General features: G+C 44.3%; 1 protein-coding gene across 2 annotated transcripts; it reads right to left on the reverse strand.

The window, feature by feature from the left end:
• Positions 1-602: 602 nt before the first annotated feature.
• Positions 603-25075, reverse strand: HAO2 (hydroxyacid oxidase 2). 2 transcript variants are annotated; one of them, XM_057310333.1, is made up of 9 exons: positions 24923-25049; positions 16191-16328; positions 15381-15519; positions 13303-13454; positions 10835-11118; positions 9274-9483; positions 5067-5225; positions 4668-4737; positions 603-936 (listed from the first exon to the last, which is right to left on the reverse strand). In XM_057310333.1, the coding sequence occupies exons 3-9, from the start codon at positions 15509-15511 to the stop codon at positions 881-883; spliced, it is 1062 nt and encodes a 353-aa protein (XP_057166316.1). In that variant the 5' UTR covers positions 15512-15519; positions 16191-16328; positions 24923-25049; the 3' UTR covers positions 603-880. The 2 variants fall into 2 exon arrangements, with proteins under 2 accessions (XP_057166316.1, XP_026339420.1); XM_026483635.4 differs by lacking the exon at positions 16191-16328 and having other exon boundaries at positions 24923-25075.
• Positions 25076-26118: the final 1043 nt, after the last annotated feature.

Below are 26118 nucleotides of genomic sequence, written 5' to 3' on the forward strand. Positions count from 1 at the left end.
TGTGTCCCTCAATTTTCAGCACAAGCACCCCATCCTTGCTGCCAAGTTAAGGCCCCTCCTTGGCCTCAAACTGACCATCAACACATCAGTGCAGGAACCAATTGGAACTTTGTACTGAATAAAAAGTTTGGGTCTAACACAAGGATCCCAGTCAGTTACCCTTTTCCTTTTATCGACCCATTAATGACATCTAAATCAGTGTCCTAAGCCTCTTTTCAAAGACCACGATTCTGTAAAGTATCTACTACTCTTCTAAGTGTTCCAACTACACTTGATTTACTTTCCTTCCTTCATCTGGTTGGTCTGTCTTGCCCTGTTTGACAGACAGCTCTAGAGTATGATTTTTGTTGAGGAATATCTTATATGGATAGCTCTTCTGTTAAGAGTACAAATGCCCATAGTTATTTCATAGAGCAATAGAGGATGTATACGACTCCAAAGTCCATGTTTTTAACTATATTATTTCCCTGTTATCTACAGATAGGAGTATTATTTTGGTGGGAGAATATTTTATACATATAGCTCTTCTGTGCAGAGTGTAAATTCCCAAAGTTGGTTCATAGAGATACATAGGATATGCAAAAAAATTAATCCACTAGCTATTTCAGTCATTGTTGATCCACGTTTTTAACATTTTTTCTTTCAAAGGAGGATTTTAAGCAAGAGCATATAACAAGCAGTGAGGCAAAAAAGAGCATGTCACATTTGAGGAAGAGGAGGGGATTGGAGGGCCTGAAGCACAAGGGGTAGAATGATCGAAGATGCAGGGGATGAGCCTCTGGGATAGGATGGGGCCAAGGCAGGAAGGCATCACACACCTCGCTGTAAGTTTTCTTCCCTCTGTGGCGACCTCAGTAGTCTGGTCATTAGCCCTTTTTCTTTACAACCTGGAGAACTGGACCAGGTCCTGATGGATCTCAGCAACCGACCGGCAACCTAAAAGAACAGTTAACAAGCTTATTTCTTTAAAACACCAGTAACCCACCCCATCATGGATAATGGGATGATTCAGTGGGAACGAGCCTGATTTGATCTTTGTGCTCACCCTGAAAAAACATTATGCATGCCAGATGAATAATGTGATTCTGATTGCCTGGAGAATTATTTTGTGAGTCTGTGCCCGAGTCCTCTTAACACAGCCATGTTCAAAATGGCATAGTAAAAATGTAGAAACACTATTTTAGCATTTGAAAAATCAATTCATACATGCCATAGATACACTTGGCCTTTATCCAAGTGCTGATAAAGCTCAGGGATATAGGAAGTATGTGTCAGGGAAAAATATGAGTCAGGAATAAGAGATGGGATGAGCATTTCATACAGCGGTTGCCTTCTAAGGGAAAGTGCTGCAAAATGTAACACTTCTTTAGTGGAGGATCTTAATTAAAATGCAAAATTAGAACTGTAGCTGAGATTAGAAGCAGGGATTGAAGAGAGCAACGTCGGATAAGACGCATGACGAGGAAGGAGAAAGAGAGGGTAGTCTGTTGGTGCAGACTGGAGAGTTGTGACCTTGAGTAGACAGGAAATCCCTGGTGATAAGGCAGAAAGACTCGAAGGCCAGGATGTGTAATGATAAACTTGAAGTTTTTTCCACATGTATGATGTGTGCACCTTCACCTCCCAAAATACAGCTTTAGCAAAATGTATTACTCACGAAAATAGAACTAACGAGAGGGTTCCTTTCCCCTCTAAAAACCATGCCTGGGTTGATTGTAGTGGACAGAAACGGCAGGCATGGGATGCATAAGTAACCCACAAGCTGAAGTCATTCAGCAGAAGCAGGAATTTGGTGCCAGAGGCAGCTCTCCTCGGAATGGACAGTGGTCTTAAGAGCTTTGGGTTTCCCCAGGGCAGAGAATAGTGGGTTTTCCTAGCAGGCACATCTATTCAAGGAGCACAGAGAATGCCAAAATATGATCTTTGGTTATATAACATAATAAAAATAATATTTAAATGATGTAAAAATGTTTCAGTAGTTGCATCCAGGTTATGTTATGACTCCATTTTGAGACCGTTTGACACATAAGCCTTCGTAATGTTTCTGTACTTACTCGACTCTCATCAGATTGGTTTCTGGGTCTCATGTAGTACCAAGGGCACTGCCCTGCCTTTGGCAGAGGCTCAGTAGAAGTTTGAGAGAGAATGCGTATTTGTAATTTTTTCATTACTGTAAATTAGGAGGCTTTACCCTGAAATGTTTTGGCTACTTTAAAGTGAAGTGGGTAGTCACACATTCTTTCAGCTTCTGCTGGTCTTGGAAGCTCCTTGTCTCTCCAACCATCAGAGGGAGAGATGAACCATGAGAGACCATGGATTCCAGGAAAGAAACTGAGGGTCTCAGAGGGGAGGGAGGTGGGGGGATTGGGATAGGCCGGTGATGGGTATTAAGGAGGGCACATGTTGCAATGAGCACTGGGTGTTATATGCAAACAATGAATCCTGGAACACATCAAAAACTAAGGATGTACTGTATGGTGACTAACATAACGTAACATAATAAAGGGAAGTGAGTATTTCCTAAAGACAAACCTCAAAACGTTCATACAAAGTGCAAATAGAGGCCTCCTCCCAGGGCTGTGATGTTATAGGGTCATAAGGGAAATATATCACACATCTCCAGGGGAATTAGGAGAGAGAAATCGTATCAACTGATTCCTCCTGGGTGCTAATTTTTTTCTGTTATTCCTGGGTGTGTGGAAGGGCTAAAGGGTAACAGAATCTTGGCGTTTTCACACTATGATTTTGCATCTTAGTGAGTTCCACCAAAAGCCCAGTCCCCCAGCCCAAGATCCCTTCTTCCCAAGGGCTAGCCTGGGCGCCGGGGAGCGGGGGACTCTTATGCAGAGGATGCCAATGGATGCCCTTCTGCCTGAGTTTCCTATTCTTTCTCATCTCTGTCCCATGTTTGGTTGTGATTACTCATTTTTCTACATATGCATTGAAAACAATACATTCTCATTGTACAATAGTTAGAAGGAGGGGAATATAAACTGTCAGCCTTACACAGGCTCACAATTCTGTTTTTTCTCTGCCCCTTTAAAAAAAGGACACTCTCCACTCTGTTTCAGAAGGAGATTTTCCAACCACCATTTCTACCCCAGAGATTGTTAAGTGTAAACTTTTAGTTGAATAAAAAAACTTTGTTATTGTGAATTCCCCCACCAGGCTTCTGTTAAAAGAAGATTAGACGTCATTTCTCAAAGATGGGAGAAAATATTTGGGGGAGCAGGAGAAGTCATCTGAACCTCCTGGAATCTGTAGAAACTTATGGTCTACCCATCCTTCGCCCCCCTCCCTCCCAGGGGCAAAACACACCAATACGATGTCTGTTCATGCTCATGCCCTCCCCTCCCTCAAGGGAGGGCCTTGGTGACACCAAGTCATTTACTGGCTTATCTTCATAGGCTCTGAAGTGTGTGGCTCTTCTCCTAAGCTGACAGTCCTTGTCCTCCATGCCTTGATCTATTCCCCCCTCCCCCGCCTCTTTTTTTCTTTAATTAGTCTGCTCAGTGGGAAGAAGGCTGGTGCTGGCAGTAATGCTGTTCTAAGTTTTCTAACTTGTATTACTCAAGCCCAAAAGGTTGAGTCTACTAATATAACTCGGACACTGAGTACAAAGCACTTGTCTAAATATCACCAAAACCAGACTTGAGAAGAACCTGGACATCTCGCTTGTGCTCAGCACATGACCGATGCTCTGTGACATTTATGGAAATAAGTTAATGGCATGAAAATGGTCTTGATTTCACATCACAGCGCTTGATTCATTATTTCCTTACTCCTGGAGAAGGTGTCTATTATTACCAAATTTTAGAATTGAAGAATGAATGGAGGTCGCATTGGGGTTCATCTTGTCTGTCCTTTCACACTGTGATCAGTTACATCTACAGCAGATGAAGACAATCAGAGACGGAGCCATTGGCCTTTGGCACTGGGGTAGGGTAGTTCTTTTCTATGAGACTGCTCCAGGCATTTTAGGACATTTAGTGTCCCTAGTCTCTGAGCACTAACTACTGGAAATATCCAACCTGTAGTCGTGCTGACTGGAAAAAAATAAACTCAAAACTCTAAACTCCATATCTTCCCAAAGAGGGCAGTCATCGACAGTCTTAGTTGAGAAGTACTATTTTATAGGTCACTGGGATCCCAGGCTTTGCTAAAAACGTACAGTTTTATGAGCACTACTTTACCATAACTTCATTTTTGACCCAAATCCACCTGCATGTAACTTCCAGATGTTCACATTTCTCTGGCTGTGGTTACCCAGGACGGCACTTCTCCTGCTCCCCCTTCTCTCTTCTTGTTGTATCTGTCTCCCCACTTCCTCTGTGCCTCCTCCTTGACATAATTTCTCAAATCCTAGCAGACCATGAATATGAAAAGATGACCCACAGAACCATACCCAACAAGCCTGCTGTGTGATCTGGACAGGCCAGAGCATAAGGGGACCCTCTTTCCTATAATCTGAAATTGCATTTTCTTTCATAGCAAAGGTATCACATTTTGAGTTTGTGTTCAGTCTTTGTCTGGGACGTCTCTTCCCTCCTTTCTCTTCTAGGCAGCCACTGGGCTGGGGAAGAGTAGCTAGAAGGAGGGGCTACCACTCCCGTTCTGTAGCCCTCACACCTTCAGCTCGAATCAGGAAAAGAATTGTGAAAACTTACCTGTGAGGGTCATGGAAGTGTGGAATTCATTTTTTATAATGTTCAAAACTTCCTCAACGCCATGTTCACCCTGCTCCAAGATGGGGGGTGGGAAAAGACAAAGAAGTGTGAAGAACGTTCTGCCCAGGTGCTGAGTATCTGTTCTAGGTGTGTTCCCAGCTGTGGTAGGGAGGATGGGGATGTCTATGAAATTGGAACCATGCTTGGAATACAGGGAAGCAAAGAGGGAAAGATGGGGGTGAGGGGGCCTGAGAACGTGTAACGCACTGCCGAGGAAGCGGGAGATGCGGGCAAGGGGGAGCTGTCTCTCAGGATCTGTGGCACCTGGAACGGCAGCTCAGCTTGTACGGCAAACCACCGTAAAGTGTGGGGACAAATGAGAAACCCAGTATCTCTCACCTTATAGGCAAGACCCCACAGGATTGGTCTCCCCAGAAATACACATTTAGCCCCAAGGGCCAGAGCCTTGAGCACATCGTTGCCGGTTCGGATCCCACCATCAAGGTACACTTCCATTTTCCCTTTCACAGCAGCCACCACTTCTGTCAAGGCATCGATCTGAGAAAGAGACATGCATGGCTTCAGGGATTTCCATTTTCACTCTCAGGGATCATGGGGCAGAGGTGCCCCCTCAAGGTGGGTTAGGAACAGGAAGTGCAAGTGTGGGTGACGTCTACCAGTTTTTTGCCCTCCCATGTTTGAGCCATGCTTCCTCTCCCCTACCAGAGCAGTGAAGCTACATTCCTGAGCCCCAGGAACTTTCTGTTTTTTGTAAAAGATTTGATTTATTTATTTGAGAGAGAGAGAGAGAGAGAGAGCGTGAGCATGAGCGGGAGGAAGGGGAGAGGGAGAAGGAGAAGCAGGCTCCCCACTGAGCAGGACCCTGGGATCTATGACCTGAGCAGAAGGCAGATGCTTAACCAACTGAGCCACCCAGGTGCCCCCTGAGCCCCAGGGACTTTCTGCAAGCTCTCCCTCTTGCCCTTTTCTGCCCTGACAAAGTGCAGCTTCTCTCTAACTCACTTGTTCGACTATCTACAGCTTGGAAGAAACTCTTGGTTCCTCTTCACATCCTAAAGGGTTTTTACAGTGTTCACCCATTTATGGTGTTCACGTTAATGTTCTTTTTAAAGTACATTTTGACTTTTGATTTTCTCCTACCTTCTCTGTTTCTAGGGTGGCACAGCTAGGAATGCTCTCCATTTTTAAGGCACTGAGTCTTTTTGGCAAAGCAAGTATGTCTGGACTACAGCTTGTCTTGTGTAACTGGGTTGCACATTGTTCCTTACACACCACATTTGAACAACTTGTTCCTGACTCCTGTCTGGGTTATCTGAGACAAGGGTTGGGAATGCAAGCAGCAGTGCTGTTGAGGTAGAGTTGAAGACTCTGAAGGGCAAAACAAAAGCAGCTTATCATTTGGCCTAATTTCTCCCCAGACTTTGTTTCTCACCTTGCCTCCCTAGTTCCAGGGTCTGTAGCTACGAGGCCTTGCCAACTCAGAGTGCCCCAGACTGAGCTGTAGTCCTGAGCACCTCCAAGTCTAGGAGGAGGGGTGACAACAGAGTCTGGGAGCAGAGTCCTTGAGGACAGAGTTCTGGAACTGCCTCAGGGCTCCTGTTCTATGCCTCTTGGACAGACCACTAGGGAGGAGGCGAAACTGGGCCCTGGGGGACTTCTGCTGCAGAAGGAATCAATGGGAATTATATCTCAATGAGATCCTTTGGGTGCCTGAGCAGAATATGAAATCAGGGAGGAAAGAACTTTGTACTCTAATTTACAAGCAGAGGAGAACTGAATACATTTTAGACTTATATGCGAAAACTTGGTGAGAATGCATGTCTAGATAAGGGGTATTTTTATAGCCCCAGCATGGTATTATTTGGAATATTTCTATGATGTTGGGAAAAAGAAATAAAAATATCTGTGCATACTCTTCCAGTGAGCTTTATTGGACAATGGAGCTGATGGAATTTGAGAAACAGACCAGGGAGTGACTTTTAGCCTAGGGAACCGTATTGCTTTAGAGTTACTTTCTTATAGGTCACAATAGGACATCATTAGAGCCTTCTGGGGACAACAGCTAGCTGACCCTTCTCCCAGATCCCAGAAAGAAATATAGGAACTATATGGAACCTTCTAGAGATGGGAACTTCAAAGAGTCACACTCACAGGGAGGAGTCTGGGGTGAGAGAAGTGAGGCATTGGCCTCAGGCACAAAATTTAAGGAATGTCAAAACACTCAGATAAATAACATTTGAATGCAATATTTAAAAATCAAATGGCAAACTTTGACCTGTGAGCTGGGGGTGCTTGTTTTTATAAATAAAGTTTTATTGGATCTGGGGCCAGGATGACAGTGAGATGAGTGGAGGCAGGTTATGCAAGTGCAGGGACAGATCCTATCTTTATTTAAAATGTTGATATTTTGTTCACCATGGAATTTTTTGCATTAATTTTAATTTTTTAAATAGTCCATTAAACTATTATTTATCTTACCAAGTTTTCCTGGCACCTTCCCAAATTCTGAGCCAGAGGTACCTCACTAGCTTCACACCAATCTCAGCACTCTCCCCGGATGACCTAGGGTTTGGTTGTTAAGTCAAGTGGCTTGGGAGAATGACAAGTTGACCAGTATGATGGGGAAGGAGAAATTCTCTCTCTGGCTCCTGCCTTTGCCAACAGTTGTTCTCTATTGAGGAAGTGCAGTGGGGAGCAATTACTCAGCTTCTTTCTCCATGTATTACTCAGTCCTCCCCCCAAGGGAGTAAGACTAGCTAAACTGATTCATGAGAGAGGGTCTGTTGCATAATGTTTTATTAGAGTTATTTCAAAAGTCAACATTCTACTCTATTTGCTGCTTGCTGGTGGTGGGCTCTTTTTTTCTTTCTGTTCCTACCTGTAGGCACAACTGGGACTGCTCAGGACCTGCTATACTTTTTTGCATCCTGTTCTGCCAGTTTCTGGGTGTGTGGGAGGTGGACTGTGGGTATCCTTGCAGAAGTTGGATGAGGGAGCTAGCATGTGCTCTGCCTATCTACTTTCTCCTGGGGTCACAGGTCAAAATTTGGGATGGGAAGTAGGATGCCCAACTGTTCCCTTCAATCAGCTCTCATGGAGATCTACAGTAAACTGTACCCCTTATTCTCCAATTGGGCTTGTTATTCGTGTCTGTTCTCTCTCGGGGAGAGCCTGGTGGGGAGGAGGGGGCGAATCATTGGCACCTAAACCTCCAAGCTTCACAAGCCGGCTGATATGTACAAACCAGCTGATACAGCTTCTCCATTTCCTGGAATTGTCTTAAAGAACTAATTGAGACTGTGCTAAAGATTTAAGGATGGTCATTGATGCATTGCTTAAAATAGTGAAGGCTTGGAAGTCATCAGATGTTCAACAATAGGCAGTGGGTTATATAAATTGTCCATTCACCATTAAAAATGAGAGAAGTGTATACATTGAAATGAAATGATGTTCTTAATATACTGAAATTGAAAAGAGAAAAATTACAAAATAGTATGTAACTTTTAAAAATCTAAAATGTTATCTTTGCATTAAGAAGTTGATAAAAAACGATTCCCATTGATGAAATTAGGGGTGATTTTTATCTTCTTTTTGCATATGTACATTTTATAATTTATCTGCAGTGAACATGTTTTACTTACATAATAGAAAGGCTGAAAAAACTTAAGAGAGAAAAAAACCCACTTCCTTTTCTTTCTTTTTTAAAAAGATTTATTGATTTCTATGTTTAGAGAGAGAGAGAGTACAAGCGGGAGAGGCAGAGGGAAAAAGAGAGAGACTCCCAAGCAGACTCTCTGGGGAGAGTGGAGCTTGCCATGGGGCTCGATCCCACGACCCCGAGACCATGACCCGAGCCAAAACCAAGAATCGGAAGCCCAACCCAATTAGAAGCATCACCCAGGCACCCCCACCCCACACTTCCTTTTCTTAGAATGAATCAAGTAGTGATAGAAGAATCTCTTGTTAAAGATTCCCAGTTAAAGATTCTTTCCTTGCCTGCCTGCTCTTCATCTGTAACGGACATAAATGCAAAAGACAGGGGGAAAATCACAGACTGTCACAGATTTTTAGGAAAGGATTCATATAGCATTTTTTAGTTTTACTGTGAAAGATGGTTATTTATTCGTTTAAGTGAGGAGTTGTTCCTTCCCAGGATGTATCATATGAGAAAATATGTTGTTACACTCCATGCACTCAGGCAATCTTCAAACTGAACACTTCCTCCAGAAGGCAGGAGACCTCAGTGCCTTTGTTACGTCTCTCCTAACTGTGTGAACTTGGAAAAGTTACGTAACGTCTCTAAGCCCTAGGACCCCCATCTGTAAAAGAGTGATGATGATACACATCTTGCAGGATGGTTGTGAGATTTAGAGATGATATATGTGAAGTTTGCAAAAATAACCTGGCACACACTAGGCTGTTAATAATTAGAAGTTCTTGCAATTAACAGGTATATACCAGCATATGTGGTAAGGGAGAGGGGAGTGTGGGCCAAAGTGCACAGAGTACCGTGCTGTAGGCACACACACACACACACACACACACACACACACACACACACACCCTATGAAGTGACCCTACTTACAGAAGCGGGAACGTCATCAAGCTGCCTCCCACCGTGGTTGGAAACAATGATGCCACGGACATTGTGTTTCACAGCTAACTCTGCATCCTCTTTTGTCAAGATCCCTTTAAGGATGATGGGCAATCGAGTTATGCTCTGAAGCCAGGAGAGATCATTCCAGCAGAAGGATGAGTCAATGGGGCACATCTGGAAATAAGGCATTGAATTTCTCTGTGGGGAAGAAAAAAGAACCTTAGACCTGAGCTCCTTTAGGATGGTTTGATCCATTCCAAACTGAGACACATTCAGATAGCCACCTTTCATAAGCCTTAAAAGAGGGGTAACAAAATAAACAACACTTTCAGGTCCTTTTCCTAACAGAATTTGTGCAAAAGAATTACTATCTCAACTGCTTATTCATTAACTATTAATTTTGTCCCTGCTCTTTAATTATTACAGGATCTGGGGACACAAAGACAAATAAGACACAGTCCCTACTTTATTATTTTTTTTGTCAAGTTCAATTAGCCAACATAGAGTATATCATCAGTTTTTGATGTGGTGTTCAATGATTCATTAGTTGTGTATAATTTCTAGTGACACAATCCCTACTTTAAAATAACTCAGAGTTTAGTAAGTGAAGGGGATAAACAAAAGCAGTTATAGGCCGATGTAACATGTTATGCTTGAGATATGCCCAAGGTTATAAGAACGAAGAAATACTTCAATAATCCTGAATCAGATACTACCTTATACCTAGCCTTGGCTCACCATGTGAATCAAATATCCATAAATCCCAATGTATCTCTGGAATCTGAGATAAGGATTCCCGAAAACTTCAAAGCTAATTTGTGGTTAATGTGTGAACTGTTGAGTCACTTGACTGAGTATCACAGCCTCCCATTGGCTGAAAAGACTGGTACCGTTATCTTTAATGTAATCAAGGGACTCCAATGTTACCACGACTTTCTCTCTCTGAAGCACTCCATCCCATCTGACTGTAGGATTTAATGCAGAAGTAGCCTTTGCAGTCACTTATTTCGGAGATTCCAAACAAGTGTGCTGCAGCTCCAGGGAGGAGTTCTAGGTGTAGAGAGAGACGGACCCTCAGTTCTCAATGTAGCTGAGTGAGGGGTCTGGGCTGGCTACACTCTGTGGGCCAGTCACCTTGTCTGTAAGCATCCCCTTCAGGAGGTCAGTTTACCTAAATGTGCTATCCAAAATTATCATTTTCTAAGTGTCCCATAGCGTAGACAATGTTGGAAGAACTTGGTTAATTTATTCTCCTATGCCATGAAAAATTCCTCTCCATAGCTTTGCTATTTCTTAACACCCAGTCCTGGCCAGGACATTTCTTGTGACAGGTTGGGTAGCTCCAGGAGTGAGGACATTTTATGTTATATTCTGTTCATCTGGTAGCTCTGGATAGCAGAAACCAGATCTGCTTTTTGAACCGTGGCATCTGTTGTGTCTGGCAAGAGCAGGCACTCGGTGACTTTTTGTGGAAAGAGAGAAGGAAGGAAGGAAGAGAGGAAATTTGCTTCCTGTCATGCCTGCCCATTGGATATGGTATCCTTCCTACCTCTTTAGGCGAGCGAAGGTCTTTCAGCAACAAGTTCATGTGTAAGTCCAGTTCGTTTCGAAAGTCACATCGCCGGTTGCCAGTTTTGGGTGTATCCACAGTGATGACCAGAGCTTTGAAACCCAGGGATTCAGCCCTCTGGACCACCTGTTTGTTGAGCTGTCGGTCTGACTGCACATAGAGTTGGAACCACTTGAGGCCCCTGGGGGCAGTAGCAACAATGTCTTCGAGGGTACAGCTGGCATAGGTGCTGGTGATGTAGCAGATCCCGGCTGCTTGGGCAGCTGCAGAACAGACAGCACAACTCAGATTGGAGGGAGGGCAGGGTTCTGGACCGGGGTGAGAAACCCTCAGAGTCTGTGCACCTCTGACCTGTTTGCCCTGGGAGTGAAGATAAAGCTTGACTTCACGTGCCTCCCATTAAGGCAGGAGGCACAGGGGGCATTCAGTCAGCCCAGGAGGCCCCCCACTGTATAGCCTGTCTTCCAGTCTCTGTCAAGTTTCCTAGCTAGAGGGGTTATTTATTTATTTATTTATTTATTTATTTATTTAAAGATTTTATTTATTTATTTGACAGAGAGAGGCAGCCAGTGAGAGAGGGAACACAAGCAGGGGGAGTGGGAGAGGAAGAAGCAGGCTCCCAGCAGAGCATGGAGCCTGATGTGGGGCTTGATCCCAGAACGTCGGGATCATGCCCTGGGGCTAAGGCAGACACTTAACGACTGAGCCACCCAGGCACCCCTATTTATTTATTTTTAATTTTTATTTATTTGTCAGAGAGAGAGAGCACAAGTGGGGGAGTGGCAGGCAGAGCAGGCAGAGGGGGAAGCAGGCTCCCCGCTGAGCAGGGATCCCAATGCGGGACTTGATCCCTGGACCCTGGGAACATGACCTGAGCTGAAGGCAGCTGCTTAACTGACTGAGCCACCCAGGCGTCCCTACAGGAGTCATTTAGTCCCCAGAACAGTTTTGGACATGCTGCAGCTTTCAGATGGGAGAATGGGCAGCTCGTGAACTCATTAATAAAGCAGAAGGGAGCTAAAGAGGACACAGGGTGAGGAAATGTAATGCCAGTGGAGAAGGTTGAGTTCTGTACTGGAGAAAGCCTGATATCCTAGTTAGAAGAATGCTAGTTCGATCCCTTCTTAGCTGTGTGCCTTGAGTCTCATTTTCTTCATCTGTAAAATGGGGGGAAATAGTAATACCTTTCTTTATAGGGTTGCTAAGAGATTAAACAAGATACTAGATATGGAAGCATTTTTATGTTTTTTATTTATTATCATTTTTTTAAGTAGGGCTGGGCGTGGACCTCACAATCCTGAGATCCAAGACCAAAGTGGAGATAGAGTTGACGCCTAACCGACTGAGCCACACAGGAACCCCTGGAAGCATTTTTAAAATTACTAAGTGATGTCCTGTACAAAGGCTTAGTGATAACGAGGTTGGCGAGGATGGTGGTGACGGTGCTGTTGACACTGCTGCATATTTTTCATTTCCTACGGTAATTGTTGTTTTCGGTAGGATTCTCCAGTAGGTTAATGTCACTACCATTCCACAATCCGTAGGCAGAGAATCTGGCCTAATCAGGATTTCATATTTTCAATTCCTAACATCAACAGGAGGTACCCCATTCTTCTGCCCCACTACAAAAACACCATCACACGTCCAACCATGAAGATTGAGTAGAGCAGTCATAGTCCTACAGGGTATTCATATTTTAGCCTAGCCAGACTTGGCTTCTAACCAGACAGATGCCACTTGAAGCTGTAGAATCCTTGGATTCATTGCTTCCTATATTACGGAGTCAAAGGAAAAGATCCCAGGGAAATCCTGGGCAACCTGCAAATAAAATATTTCCTAGATGTGACCTAAAGATTCTAAAGGGGTCACAGGACTATTTTCAGCCTCTCCCCCCGCCCCGGTCTTCCTTCTCTTCTCATTATTTTTTGGTGCAGAAGGATGAAGGAAGAGAATAAGGGGGCTACCAGGAAGGAGACATACGCCATAAGAAACTTTTTGTCATATAAGATGACAAAGTCAGTCAAGAAAGGAAACACAACATTTGGGCAGGAACACCTGCCAGGGGCTTTGTTAGGACTTCATGTCACGATTCCTCATCCTAAATTCAGAGATTCACCATTCAGCCCCAGCCCTGGCCCAGGAGGGGTCAGGTCAAAGAGATCCCTATCCTTGAAGCCATGCTGAGAACTCCTTTCCCCATAGACTGTGAGTGGCTTGCTTGATTTCCATATCTATTCATCTGTAGCTGCCCTGTCTAACCATTTGTTATGATGGCAATGGATGTTTTCTCAATCTTAAATGAAATGTTATGCAAACATCCCTCCTTAATTCTGACCAGATTGCTGTCCCTAAACTCCTTCTGGGAGAAATCCTGCTATTGATCTGAAGGATACCTGCATACTTCAGGGCCCCTGGGAAGAGAGCCTCGAGGTGCGGCTGGTTCATACCTCTGGCTGTGCTCATTTCTCCATCCGGCCAGACGAGGCAGTGGAAACCTGTGGGCGCAATGCAAATGGGGGCCGTGATCTCCTCCCCTTGGATTGTGGTCCGGGTGTCCACCTCTCGCACATCTCTCAGGTACCGGGGACGGAGGCGGATTCTGTGCTCAGCAACAAAGATTCTTCTATTAGTGGGGTTACTCTCCAGCATGCAGCTGCTGCCTGGGGCTGGGGTCTCCAGATTCGGATGCAGGTCTACACCAGACTGGGTCCCAAGAAATCTCTGGTGAGGTCAGTTGGCTGATTAGGCCACACAGACTAACATTTCCTTCAGAAACCTTTCCTGACACCCTGGCCCACATTAACCCCACTTTCTCCAAACCCCCAGGGCACGTGTGGCCCACACTGCCTCCAGCCTTGCTCTGGCACAGTTCTATGTCTTTGAGTTTTGCCTTCCCAAGCAGACTCTCAATACTTGGATGCTTTGATTGATTTACCATAACAAGGATTAGAAAAGAAAAGAATGAGCAGGAAGGAGTTCATGGGTTAGAAACAAGTCTCTATAAAGTAAGAAAAGGTCACTGAAAGAGGACAAACCCCAGAGAATGATCATGGTGGGAGCTTGTTTTGTTTTGTTTCTGTTTTTCGCTAGAGGCTAATTCATTTGAAGATTTGACTTAACTACTGCTTTAGAAGAAGGTAGGGAAATTCACAAGTAGTAAATATAGAAAATACACTTTTATGTCCAATAGAGACATAGTCTCAGGGTCCAAAAATGCTTGTTTTTCACAAAATATTATTATCCCTATACACAAACATAGAAAGGTTTTGCTAGCTATACTGTTTGTACAAACTTGGGTAAGATACAAACTTCATCTGTGAAATGGGAGTAATAATCCAGACTTCACAGTTACCTCATGAAGGCAGAATGAGCTAAAGCAAGTAAGAGGTCTAGGATAGTGCTAAACAAGTATGAGAATACAGAACATGCTGTTCACCTTGTATCCCATTTTTCAGTGTTTTTCTGACCTCTCTATTACAGAGGGCAGCAAACTTTTTCTGTAAAAGGCCAGATAGTAAATATTTTAGGCTCCATGGACCATGCAGTCTGTCACAGCTACTCAGATCTGCTGTTGTAATGCAAAAGCAGCCATAGATAACATGTAAATGACTGACCGTGGCTGGTTCTTTTTTTTTTTTTTTTAAGATTTTATTTATTTATTCAACAGAGATAGAGACAGCCAGCGAGAGACGGAACACAAGCAGGGGGAGCGGGAGAAGCAGGCTCATAGAGGAGGAGCCTGATGCGGGACTCGATCCCAGAACACTGGGATCACACCCTGAGCCGAAGGCAGACGCTTAACCGCTGTGCCACCCAGGCGCCCCTGACCGTGGCTGGTTCTAATAAAACTTTATTTATAAACACTGAAATTTCGAATTTCATATAATCTTCACCTGTAACAAGTTATCATTCTTCTTTTGATTCTTTTTTTCAACCATTTAAAAACAGAAAACAAAAATTCTCAGTTTGTGGACCGTCCATAAACAGGTGGTGGGCCTGACGTGGCCTGTGGGCTGTTTACCACCCTGCGCTCTACTCACTGCTGTTCCAGTCCAGCTCTTCTTTGAAATCAACCTCCTTTCACCCTTAAGACTCTTTGGGTCTCTGTATTTCTTGTGTCCCCTCTCCCAACAGACATTATCTCCTTCAAGCCAGAAGTTTAAGAACTCAGGAGATTTAGGCCTACCCCACTGGCTTCTCCTCCCCACTCAGGTAACTGGTAGCCCTGGACTCTTGTCCTATCTTGTCAGGTGGCACAGTTGCTGGGATGCAGAGGGAGGGTGACTCGTGCTGGTTCTGCAGAGGCACTAAGATAAGTTCTTTCTCCATTCATCCTCTCCCTGGCCCACCTATCCCCTACTCCCCCCCAAAAAAACCCAAAACCCAAAGCAATAACAACAGAATCCACTAATATATCTTGAGTACTTTGTGTTCCTTGGAGGCAGAGAGCATGGCTGCTACCTTCCAAGAACCCCTTACCCAGTGCACCTTAGCTTAACAATAGAAAGGATACAGAAGACCAGACTTTTTAAATGCTGCGATGTTATCATCCCGGGTGAAGCATTCATCAGCTCCTCCTTCAATAAAATCCCAAGTTGACTTAGACAGATGATCCTGGGCATAAGCCTGGAAGTCTGTCAAACACACCAAGGGCATTTCTGGACCTTCCAAGGAAAAACCAAAACCAAACAAGACACTGAGAATATGTCAGACATAGAGGAGAGGATAATTGTGGGCGCTATGGCCTGAAGCTATTTGGATTCAACATTAACTCCCCTGTATTCCTTATCCCAGTGGAGGTACTGCCAAAGATGCTGATCCCCAAGCTTCCATTCTCTCACCCCACACCCAAATGCTGATTATCTCGCCTTCTAAATATCCCTCCTGTTTGTCCCCTCATCTTTACAATTCATGGCCTCAGATCCAGTTGAGGGTCTGCCACCTCTTGCAAGATTATTACAAAAATGCCTTCTCTTTGTCTCTTAGCCTCCAGGTTCACTCTCAATCTCATCTCCCTCCAGCTCCCTGGATCTTTCTGAAATGCAGGTCTGATCAAATGCCCCTGCGACAGCATTCACAGCTTTCCTGGACCAGCTCCTTACTGTCTTACCAGCTTCCTTTCTGGGTGGTTTTTCCTTGTCATCTGAGTCACTAGGAGCATTTTCTGAACATGCCCAAGGGCTGTTTACTACCTCTGCACTGGAAGGAGGAGGAGGAGAGTAGATCATCAGGCTGGAAAATTGGGGCTGAACTGATACTATTATCCAGGAGTTCCTGGGAATCTGTGGATGAATGAATTGCTTGGGGCTCTGGTTGATATCAGGGAGAAGCTTACCGTTTTTGACTCCTTGGCAGGGTCATTGAACATGTTCATTCTGAGACCAAGAAAACAGCATATGTGTCCTCCATTCATTCCCACCCCCAATTTGAAGTAACCTGGAGCTTGGTACTTCTGATACCCCCTCTGCCCCACCTAAAACAGAAAAAGAGTGTGGTTTGAGGGCAGATCCGTCTAGTAGGAGCAAGGACAGTGGGAACTCTAGCTGCAGAGATGCTGAAGGCTGTGGTTACAGTCAAGGACAGCATGTGGAGCTCCTGCAGGAGAGGATTCCAGCAGGAAAAGCGGAGAAATCTGTAGTCCATAGTCCTGGGCATCTCCCTGGCAGCTGGCAGTGGGCTGAAAATTAGCCAGAGGCTGTAAGTAGAAATGGAATGACTTTTAAGTCATTGACTGAGGGACAGGGATAAGCCCCAGGAACTAGGGCTTCAAACGTGAATGAGGCGGCTCCTCTAATGGACATGGGGGCCAAGGAGGCCAGATGAAATGTGGAGTGTTGGGGATCCTGGTGGGGGTAAGGATGGGGCAGAACTGGTGGAGGGGATCCAGGGCCATGCCAGAATCTAGTCAAGCCCAACAGAGAAGTAGTCCCAAACACCTACCCAAGGGGCTAAGCAGAATAAAGTTATGGCAGGCAGAAAACAGAGCCCTTGGGATGTGCAATGAGGAATTTGGAGCACAGCCACAGAGCTTTTCATAGGCAATGCACTTTGTCAGTGGGTGGGCAGGGAGTTATTGAGGTGTTGAGTTGAGTTTGACAAGGTGCAGCCACCATGTCTAATTTATCTCATTCCTGCCCGACACTTCAAAGTCTCAGTGACTTCGGTTGAATGAATTTATTGTTATATTTATCCATCAACATTGCGATCACTGATTTAAACCTCTGTATGCATAAGAGTTAACATACCAGGCTTGAGAATGGTACCCCTCGAAAGGCCTGCTTACAAAGTTGGACCTTGGTTGGAGTCTGGGAACTTGGACTTCAAGACGGTTCCCACTACTCCTTGATAAGAATGGCATGGCTCACTGGACTAAATTGTACAAACAATGTGGTTTATGCTGAACATCTGCTTTCCCTCTGAGGGTCTAGAATTTTGGCATGGGTTTGGCAGACAGTGTCAATATGACTGGCCCCCAACAAAAAGACTCGGGCAATGAGTCTCTAAAATGAGCCTCCGTGGTGGATAATGCTTCACACGTGTTGTCACAACTCACGGCTGGAGGAATTAAGTACATCCTGCCTAATTCCACTGGGAGAGGACTCTTGGAAGCTTATACTTGTTTCCCTCTAGATTTTGCCTCATGAGCCTTTTTCCTTTGCTAATTTTGCTTCTCATTCTTTCTCTGTAATTAATCATAGTCTCAACTACACACTGTGTCCTATGAGTCTTCCTAGTGAATCCCTGAATTAGGACCCCCAACATGCTTTGTATCCCCAGGTGTTAGGATGGTATGTGACAGTGAATTGCTGTTCATGAATGTTCATTATTTGAATGTAACATTCCCCTGTCATTTCTGCTTTGTCGGGTGAGAATTCTCCACCAGGTTTCTACTCCCAATGTCTCAACAAATCTCCGTATCCTATACATCACACACTCACAGGAATGCTCTTCTGCAGATTTCTATCATAAAGCTTGAGTCTAGTCTGAGAGAAATGGCTCAGATTCACTCAGAATTACTTGCCTGGAATAGTGGGAATGATAGCATAGGAAACTGCTTGGAAATAAAGGATAGCATAGGAAACTTCTTGGAAATAAAGAAATAGCCCAGCATCTTTGTATATACCAAACATTTTATTATCACGTTTCTATTTACTATTTTTTTTTCTGTCTACTGTTTCTTTTCTACTTCCTTGTGAAGTAGACAGAGAAGGTATTAGTGTCTTCATTTTGCATTTGGAGAGAATGAGGCCTAGGATATGGAATAACTTGTGAAAGATAAGGCAGTAAATTACGACAGGAGAAGGCTCAGAGTCATGTCTTTGACAGGCCCTAAAGACAGACGTTTTCCTTTTTCGATTTCATGGTGCAGAGCAAAATAGTTGGTTCACATAAATTACTTGTTTCATTGAATTTAAAAGAATTTTGCCGGGTGAAAATGTAATTATGATGCATTTTTGTCTTTTCATAGTTTAGTAAAGTACTGAGCCCGTTATTTTTTTCAGAAGTCCAATATGAGGTCTCTAGTTGAACTGAAGGACAACTTCTTTGTTCTAAGCCTTCCCCACATTTCGAAGGAAGACTTAGGACTAAATGTTTTTATGTATCTTGGTTTGATCCATACCAGACTTAAAGCCACCAGGTATTCAAGGGAGGATCCAAGTTATCGAGTGTTTTTCTTGTATTCCCATTTTATTTGATCTCCACTGCAGTATTTTTTCTTCTTTTCTCCTCTATCCCAACTACCCAAAAGGAAGAGAAAGTGGAGAAAAGGCTAGAAAGGGTAAAAGTCTCTTGCAAGAACTTTAGCTCATCGTAGGTCATTTAATTTCTTCAGGCTTTTTGTCTCTTGGTAAAAAATGGTGAGGTACAACAAGCATACAGGAGATAAGAAAGCTCAAACATAAGAGCAAGGACATTCAGTGGTACCCATTGCTCATGATTGGAAGATCAAGCAATTTTCCCTGACCGGGAAAGAAAGAATGACATAGACTATGATCAGTAGGCATTTCAAGGCAGACCTTTTCTTCAAGATTGCCATTTGATCTAACGCAATTAAGCTAGATAAACAAGTTGTCTGTCTTTGAAGATTGTAGATGACTCATAATTCACTTTGGTGTCACTTTAGGAATCTGGTTTATCAGAGCTTCTACTTGTGTGAGAAACCCCTAGGTGTTCTGTAAAAAATGTCAGGGTGGAAATCACAGGGCAGGTCATTGAGATACAAGGGAGAACAAAGGCTGCCTCTGAGGACCCAGCTCCAGGTGCAAGTGCTGGATGATGAAAGGTGGTGTCCTTGAAGACCCTCTGGCCTGGTCCCCTGGGAACTTATGCCAAGTTTCTCAATGGAGTGGGAGAGATAACATCAAGGCTATACTGTGGGGACCTTGTCTGAGGGATTACACTGTTCAAGGTTGGCTGAAAGTGCTTTAATCACTGTATATGGGGTGACAGCCTCAAGGAGAGTGGCTGCAAAGCCTACAGCCATTACCATAGCAACGGTAGCATTGGGACGGGAGACATGGCAGCAGGAGGAGGCCCTGGTAGTGGAATGTGTGGTGGCAGAGGGAGGGGGAGCTCAGGGCTGGGGCCACAGTCAGTGTGAGGACCAGAGAAGACATGAATCAACAATGCCTGTGACTGAGGTTCATGAGCCCCTAGAGAGTCTTCCAAATGGGGAGGAAAGGTCAGGGTAAAGGAGTTGGATTTCTAGCAACATCTGGTCAGATATCAGAGTGTCCGTAACATTGGGGTAGCCTAAGGAACCAAGGATTACATTTGTGTGGGAGTGAGGGAACAAGGGGCCCAGTGTGGGGCTGACAGCCACCAGCCTAGTGAAATGCTGTGAAAATTGACTTAGGTTTCTATCAGCCCAGGATCAGTTCTGGTCTTTCTCTTGAGCCCTCACACGGTATGAATCCAGGACTCAGAACCCTGTCTAGGCCATGATGGCCATTTTTTAAAAATTTTATTCTGTTTTGTGTAATAATCATCTCTCCTCTTCAGCCCACCACCCCTCCACTACTCCCGTTCACTGGTCTTCCTTTTCAGTAATTAAACTTCTCTTGACCTGTCGTTATGTTCTACCACGGGGAGTAGGATGTTCTGGTTCTTCAGAACCTCTTCTGCAGGAATAACTCATGTCTTTGTTTTACCCCAGAAGCTTTGTTTATCACAAGTTGAAGGAGTTTCTGAGGTTCTGAGGGGAAGCACATTTATGTTAGGGATATGCTTGCCCTGGAGCTATTATGACCCGATTAGGTCATTAGCTACCCATTGCCCCACCTCCCCAGGCCACAAGACCACAGATCCTGCCTGGTGAGGATTAGAAGACAGTAAGAGCTTCAAGGGACATCAGAGAGAGGGAGAGATGTGTGCAAGCTTATGCCATAGCAGAATTTAAAATGAACCTAGGTCTTCTGTCTCCACATACAGTACTCTTGCTGTCATACTAGATGACTCTTGCAATTTCCCCTGGACAGCCTGGCAAGGGTACCTGGATTCACTGCTCCTTATTCGAGAACTAGATTCTCAGCATAAACCTAAGGCTTCCAGGGGCTCCTGGCTGGCTCAGTCGGCGGAGCGGGAGACTCTTGATCTTGGGGTTGTGAGTTCTAGCCCCATGTTGGGAGTAGAGATTATTTACAAATAAAATCTTAAAAAAAAAAAAATTCTAAGGCATCCAGAGATTTATCTACACTGGATTTCATTATTCCAGTTCCTCCTCTATTCCTTCTCACCCTACTTGGTTAGCCGATATCAGCCAGAAGGGCTGAGGTTGGACGTAGAGCACAAACTGTACTAGTGAACCGGTCAGTGGACTAGTGATGGCAGCAGACGGAGAGGCAGCCTGCTTCAGGAAGATTACGGACACCTAGTAGTTATATGAGCATAGGCAAGTTACTTCCTCTCCCTGGGCCTCAGCCTCTCATTTGAAAACTATAGGTTTTTATGTATTTCCTTTTAATCTCTACCAGGTTTGAAGCCACCAGAAATTAAAGGTTGGGCTGAGGTCCTTGGGGTCTTCACATTCGGCGCTTCCCTGGCTAGTAAATGCAAAGACCTCATTTAGATGAGGCTGTGTTAACATTCTAGTCCGCCATTTACTTCGTGGCAGTAAAGTTCAGAACAGGGCACCAGCACATCATTTGGGCTTATTTCCTAACACAAGTAGCTGGGTGCTCACAGCCTTCCTTCCGTCTCGCCCCCCAACCTTGAGGCCTCTCTTTCTACAAACTGCTCTGGCTCTATAGCACCACCTTAAGGCTTCAGTGGGGAACTGTTTGACGGGTCACAGCATGGCTTCCCTTCTATGAGAGGCTGTGGGCCCTCACCCAACCTGTGTTCCCTGCTCCCAGACACGGGGAATCAATCTTACTACACGTGTATGCTTCTTCCTCCTTCCTCAGTATTCAAACCATTGGCTGATTCCCGCCCCCGCCCCGGGGAGTCTTTCTCACCTCTGCTTCCCTTTCCCAGACCTTTCCCATTTCTTGCCCTTTTCCATTTGCAAACCAAAAATAACTCCGTTGTGGTGGATAAGATTAGAGCTATGTAGTCTCTTGGATTAAGAACAGAAATGGTAAAAAAAAGTTGAGATTCTTTACTTAAGGGGCCTCTAAATTCTCTCTTCTTCCAATGAAGCCCACTTTTCCTCATCACCATCATTTATGAAAAATAAAAGGAACTATCTATTGCATAATTTTCTTAGTTTTCAGTTTCGGCCTATGACTAACAATGCAACAGCATTGCTTTATGCTCGTTTGCATTGCAAATAATGCCAATTTTCTGCTACTTTGCGCATCAAGTGGGTATTTCCAGGGACCTGGGAACCCAACCACTATTTTAATAGCGTTCTTTCTATGGGAAAATATGTGTTGAGTTCCAAACAAATAACTTCCAAGTACAGTTTTGGAGCACAGCCATGTTGTAAATTGTGCGCTTTCTGCGGGGGCGTTGGAGACTATTTGGGACATAGTGGGAGACATTGATCTGAGTGCTCATGTGGTGTTTTGAAAGGTGGGGGATTTTCTAATTCTATTGAGCAGTGGAATGATTTGACTACACAAAGACACTTGGAGACAGCATGATGGTTCCTTGATAATAAAATGACAATAGAATTGCAACCATTTATCAAGTGCTTTATGTGCCGTGCACCATGTAGATTGTTTTATGTGCATTACTATTTCAGCCCTTATAATAATTCCCAAACACAAATGTCGTTATTCCCATTTCACAGGTGAGACACCTGAAGTTCAGAGAGATTAGTTATTAATTTGCCCCACATCACACATATGGTCCTATGTTTTGACTTCCATGGCGGGGCTCTAAAGCATCATGAAAAAAAGCTAATGTGTACGACCAAATGTGGTTTCTAGAATGAGAGAATTGGCACTTAAATGGCACGGCCATATGTAGCTTTGCTCAACAAGTTCCCTCAACAAGCTGCAACTCAATCAGAAAGTGAGAAAATTTCATTATTTGGCTGGTCATGAACAAGAACTACTCAAGCAGTTAAGCGAGCTTAGCAATCTAAAAGCACTGTTACATATATTATTCCATTGGATTCCCACAATAACCCAGGGAGAGAGTGATCAGAGAGTAGATGTGCAACAATCCCATTTTATAGATGAAAAAGTTAAAACCCAGAGAAGCCAGGTGAATTTCTATGTGCACACGAGGAGAATAGCAAAGCCTGACCAGGAATCCTTCTGACTTGCTGTGGATATAGTTGAGCTGGTGTGCAGTGTTTGTGGTGCATCTCTGTCTTACAGGGTTGGGAGAGCTGCATAAAGTGAGCTTGGCCAATTCCCGCAAAACCTAGGCTGTTGGGTGGAGCTCACTGCTCCTGCCTCTTCATTTGCTCAACAGATGGTGTGTGCGAAACAGACATCACAAACTACACAAACGTTTAGAACAAGCTCTGAACTCTATTCTTTTCACCACTGACTTTAGGTCTTGTAGGTGCATTTCTGTCTGACAGTGGTAGTCCCCAGGAGGAGGTAGCAGGAGGGAGATGAGAAAAGGCAGAGCCGTTGGAAATGGGGAAAACCAGCTATGGAATGGAACCCTGTCTCTCTCTGCCTTCCTCCTAGCACCTCTCACTATGGCAATGCCTCCAGGTCGTATTTCTGAAGGCCATTGCATTCAGCTGCTAATGATGTTCCCTAAGGCATTCATAGCTAAGCGAGTTCATGGAGTCAAGAACATAGACTCTCCTAAGCTTTGTAACTTGGCCCACTTGGGCTAATGTCAGCTCTGCTATTTGCTCACCATGGTTTTGTGAAAAAGTGATTTGTGAAAGAAGAATATGACAGCCTATCCCATAGGGCCCTTGTGCAGACTAAACACTGTACCATGTAAAGTTCCTAGACCAATGCCTTGTGTAGAGTGGTCTTCAATACATGGTAGCTTCATGCACATTATTCCCCGAGTTGACGACATGTGCATTCACATCTGAGGCTCAGGAGGCTGCAAGTTGCTTCGATTCTGTGCTAGCGTAATGTAGACCCTGTGTCAGGCTTACTCGTTCGTTTATCCAACACAATTTACCGAGTACACACAGTCAGCCAGGAAGGCAGAGACCTTTACTACTCATCATATGCCCAGACATCTCCCAGTTGCTAAGAGATAGGGAGGGCTCTGCGACTTCTTCTGGCCAGTGGGCTAGTAACATGTGTTAAATCCAGGGCCAGGAATTTAAGAACTGTTGTGTGGCCCCTCATCTTCCTCTTCTTTTGGCTACAACAATGCAGAGGCCATGTTCCCCAGAGGACGTAGCTACAAGAGAAACGCAGCACTGGTGCCTGAATCACCATTTGGACAGAAGGTAGCCCTGGAGATCAGCTGATTTTGTATGAGCAAGAAATAAATATTTATGTATTAACTCACTAAGACCTCAGGGTTTATTCTCTACTACAGCACCGCCAAACCTAACTAATATATATATATATATATATATATATATATATATATATATATATATATACACACACACACACACACACACACACACACACACACACACACACATATATAGGCACTGTGCTGAACAATAAAGATTTTAAAAAAACTTTTAGGATGTCAATCTCTGCTTTCAAGAAGCTTACAGTCAAAGAAGACAGACTTCGATTTCTCATCCTCTGTTCAGAGGAATCTGGCATGGGGTGTGACAGGAGTCCCCTCCTGGGGGCTGTTATCTGGGGATTTAGGAATATTCCCGTTGCTTCTCAAGTAACATCCATAGGTGATGTTCTCCTCCATCTAGTTCAGACAAGCTCCAATTCTCAGCTTACCCAGAAAATGAGGAAGTGACTGGCTTCTAGAGATCTTGTACAAATGAAACGACACTATAAAATGCAGACCAGCCTAGTGGTTAAGAGTAAAGTTTTGGGACTTTTGCTTCCTGTTTGGAGGTAGGAGAAGGCAGAAAGCCATTTCTCCTTTGATTCTATTTCAAGACTCTTTATTTTGTTCCACTGATCTGTTTGTCAATCTTTATACCAATACCACACTGACTTGATCACTGTTCTTGGACAGTTTCCTCCAGATTGATCTACAGACTTGGCCGGGCCCAGTCACAATCCCGGAAGGCTCTGTATTGGAGGGAATTGGTACCTAGTTCCATGCAAGCTTATTTCTCAAAGAAACTATCCCAGTCCAACTGTTTAAGAAAAGTTAACCTCTTTGCCTTTTGGAAGTGATAGCCATGTCACTGGTTTCTTCTGCCAGTGGTCAGGAAGCAATGGTCAAGTTACAGTGTAATCCCCAAGGGCTGGGTCTCTTTCCTCTTAGGGACACTCATAAATATTCCACTGAGTGGTTTCTAAGACTTAACTTTGCTAGGCATAACCTTCTCTGCAGTGTCTTTGAAGCAAAGCCTTCCTTTGCCAGTCCCCTCAGTGTCACTTGACCTGTCTCTGTACAGCCCCTTTTGGCCACATCGCTCCCCTTGAAAACTCACTATCAGCACCTATAATGCCCATGCAGTCTCCGGCCTCTCTTCTAGTCCTCCTGCCACTTGACCTGCTTCCCCCCTTCCAAGCACACAGAAGATACCCAGGAACAAACCTGATGCTAGCGTCTTCCAGTCCCTGGGGATAGCGGTGTCCAGTGCTGTTGAAAACCTGGCTCACTGCAGGACGTGGTAGAAAACATAGGTCATTACCCACAACTCCATGAGTTTAGAAGAGGTGCAAAGTACTAAGTTAAATTTCCAGCTTGTAAGTAAATGAGCAACGAGGCTGGCACAAGGTTTATCTTGAAATGGACTTTGTGGGTTTCACAAGTCACCTCAAATTTGAGTGAATTCATTACAAAATAAAACTTCAAAATAGAATAGTTGCTTCTTTGCTCCCGAGACATATAGTTTCCCAATTCATCAAAGATGATTTCAGAAAGGGAGCCGGTGATTTCAGGTGGAGAGTTACAAAAGCGTCTGTGTGGTAAAGGAAAGGCTTGTCTGGGAAGGTTCACTGAAGGTCAGTAACTAAAAAATAATCTGTTTAGGTCCTTCCCTCTGGGCCTGCCCCAGCTCTTGTCACATCTCCTTAGCAGTGTAACAGCAGTGAACATTTATTAAGTGCTTACAATGTGCCTCACATATTGCCTGAATTATTTTACTCGATCCTCACCGCAGCCATATGGGCAGATATTTTCCCCATTTTTTCAGAAAAGAAAATGAAGTTGTTTAACTTGCCCTCTCCTCCCTACAGAGCAGAGTTGGGATTTAACTCTAGCTTGCAGCCACCATTTGGTGGCATGTGCAGATTGTAGGCAATTCTGTGGACCATGGCAGTGGGATTTCTCTGTCTTTTAGGATCTGTGGTTGGAGCAAAAAAATCACTTTGCTGCTGATTTGTTATACCTTCTCCACTGACTTTATACTGTTATTTGCTTTGAGAGTAATTGCTATCTATTGTATTACCACTAGATGACAGTATGACCTCAGAAATGCTTTTCAAAGGGCCCATACTCGGGGATCTGGACATTCCATAGTAATTTTCACTCCTCCACAGTCAGCCTCTAGGCCTCTAGGCCGTGGCCACAGTCAGCTCCCCCAACACCTGGTCTGCTCACTGTTCCCTGATCCAGGCTTTCCATTGCCATTTTCCAATCTTGGATCGTGTCCCTCCTTTCCAGGGGACATTAGTGTAGTGGTTAGGAACACAGACCCTGGAGCATAATGCCCGTGTTCCAATCTGTGGCCACTTAATTTCACTGTATTTCAGTTTCCAATAACATCTCCCACACTTTAATGGCAAGTA

The sequence above is a fragment of the Ursus arctos genome, unplaced genomic scaffold (assembly GCF_023065955.2).
Source record: "Ursus arctos isolate Adak ecotype North America unplaced genomic scaffold, UrsArc2.0 scaffold_12, whole genome shotgun sequence".
NCBI lineage: Eukaryota > Metazoa > Chordata > Mammalia > Carnivora > Ursidae > Ursus > Ursus arctos.

Excerpts from the sequence above, each read along its gene's own strand:
- HAO2 (XM_026483635.4), bottom strand. The coding sequence starts at position 15,511 with ATGCCCTTGGTGTGTTTGACAGACTTCCAGGCTTATGCCCAGGATCAT. Across the intron at positions 13,455-15,380 it reads AACATCGCAGCATTTAAAAA|AATCCGCCTCCGTCCCCGGT; the intron begins GTCTGGTCTTCT and ends TGCTGAGCACAG. Across the intron at positions 5,226-9,273 it reads TTGATGACGTTCCCGCTTCT|ATCGATGCCTTGACAGAAGT; the intron begins GTAAGTAGGGTC and ends TCTCTTTCTCAG.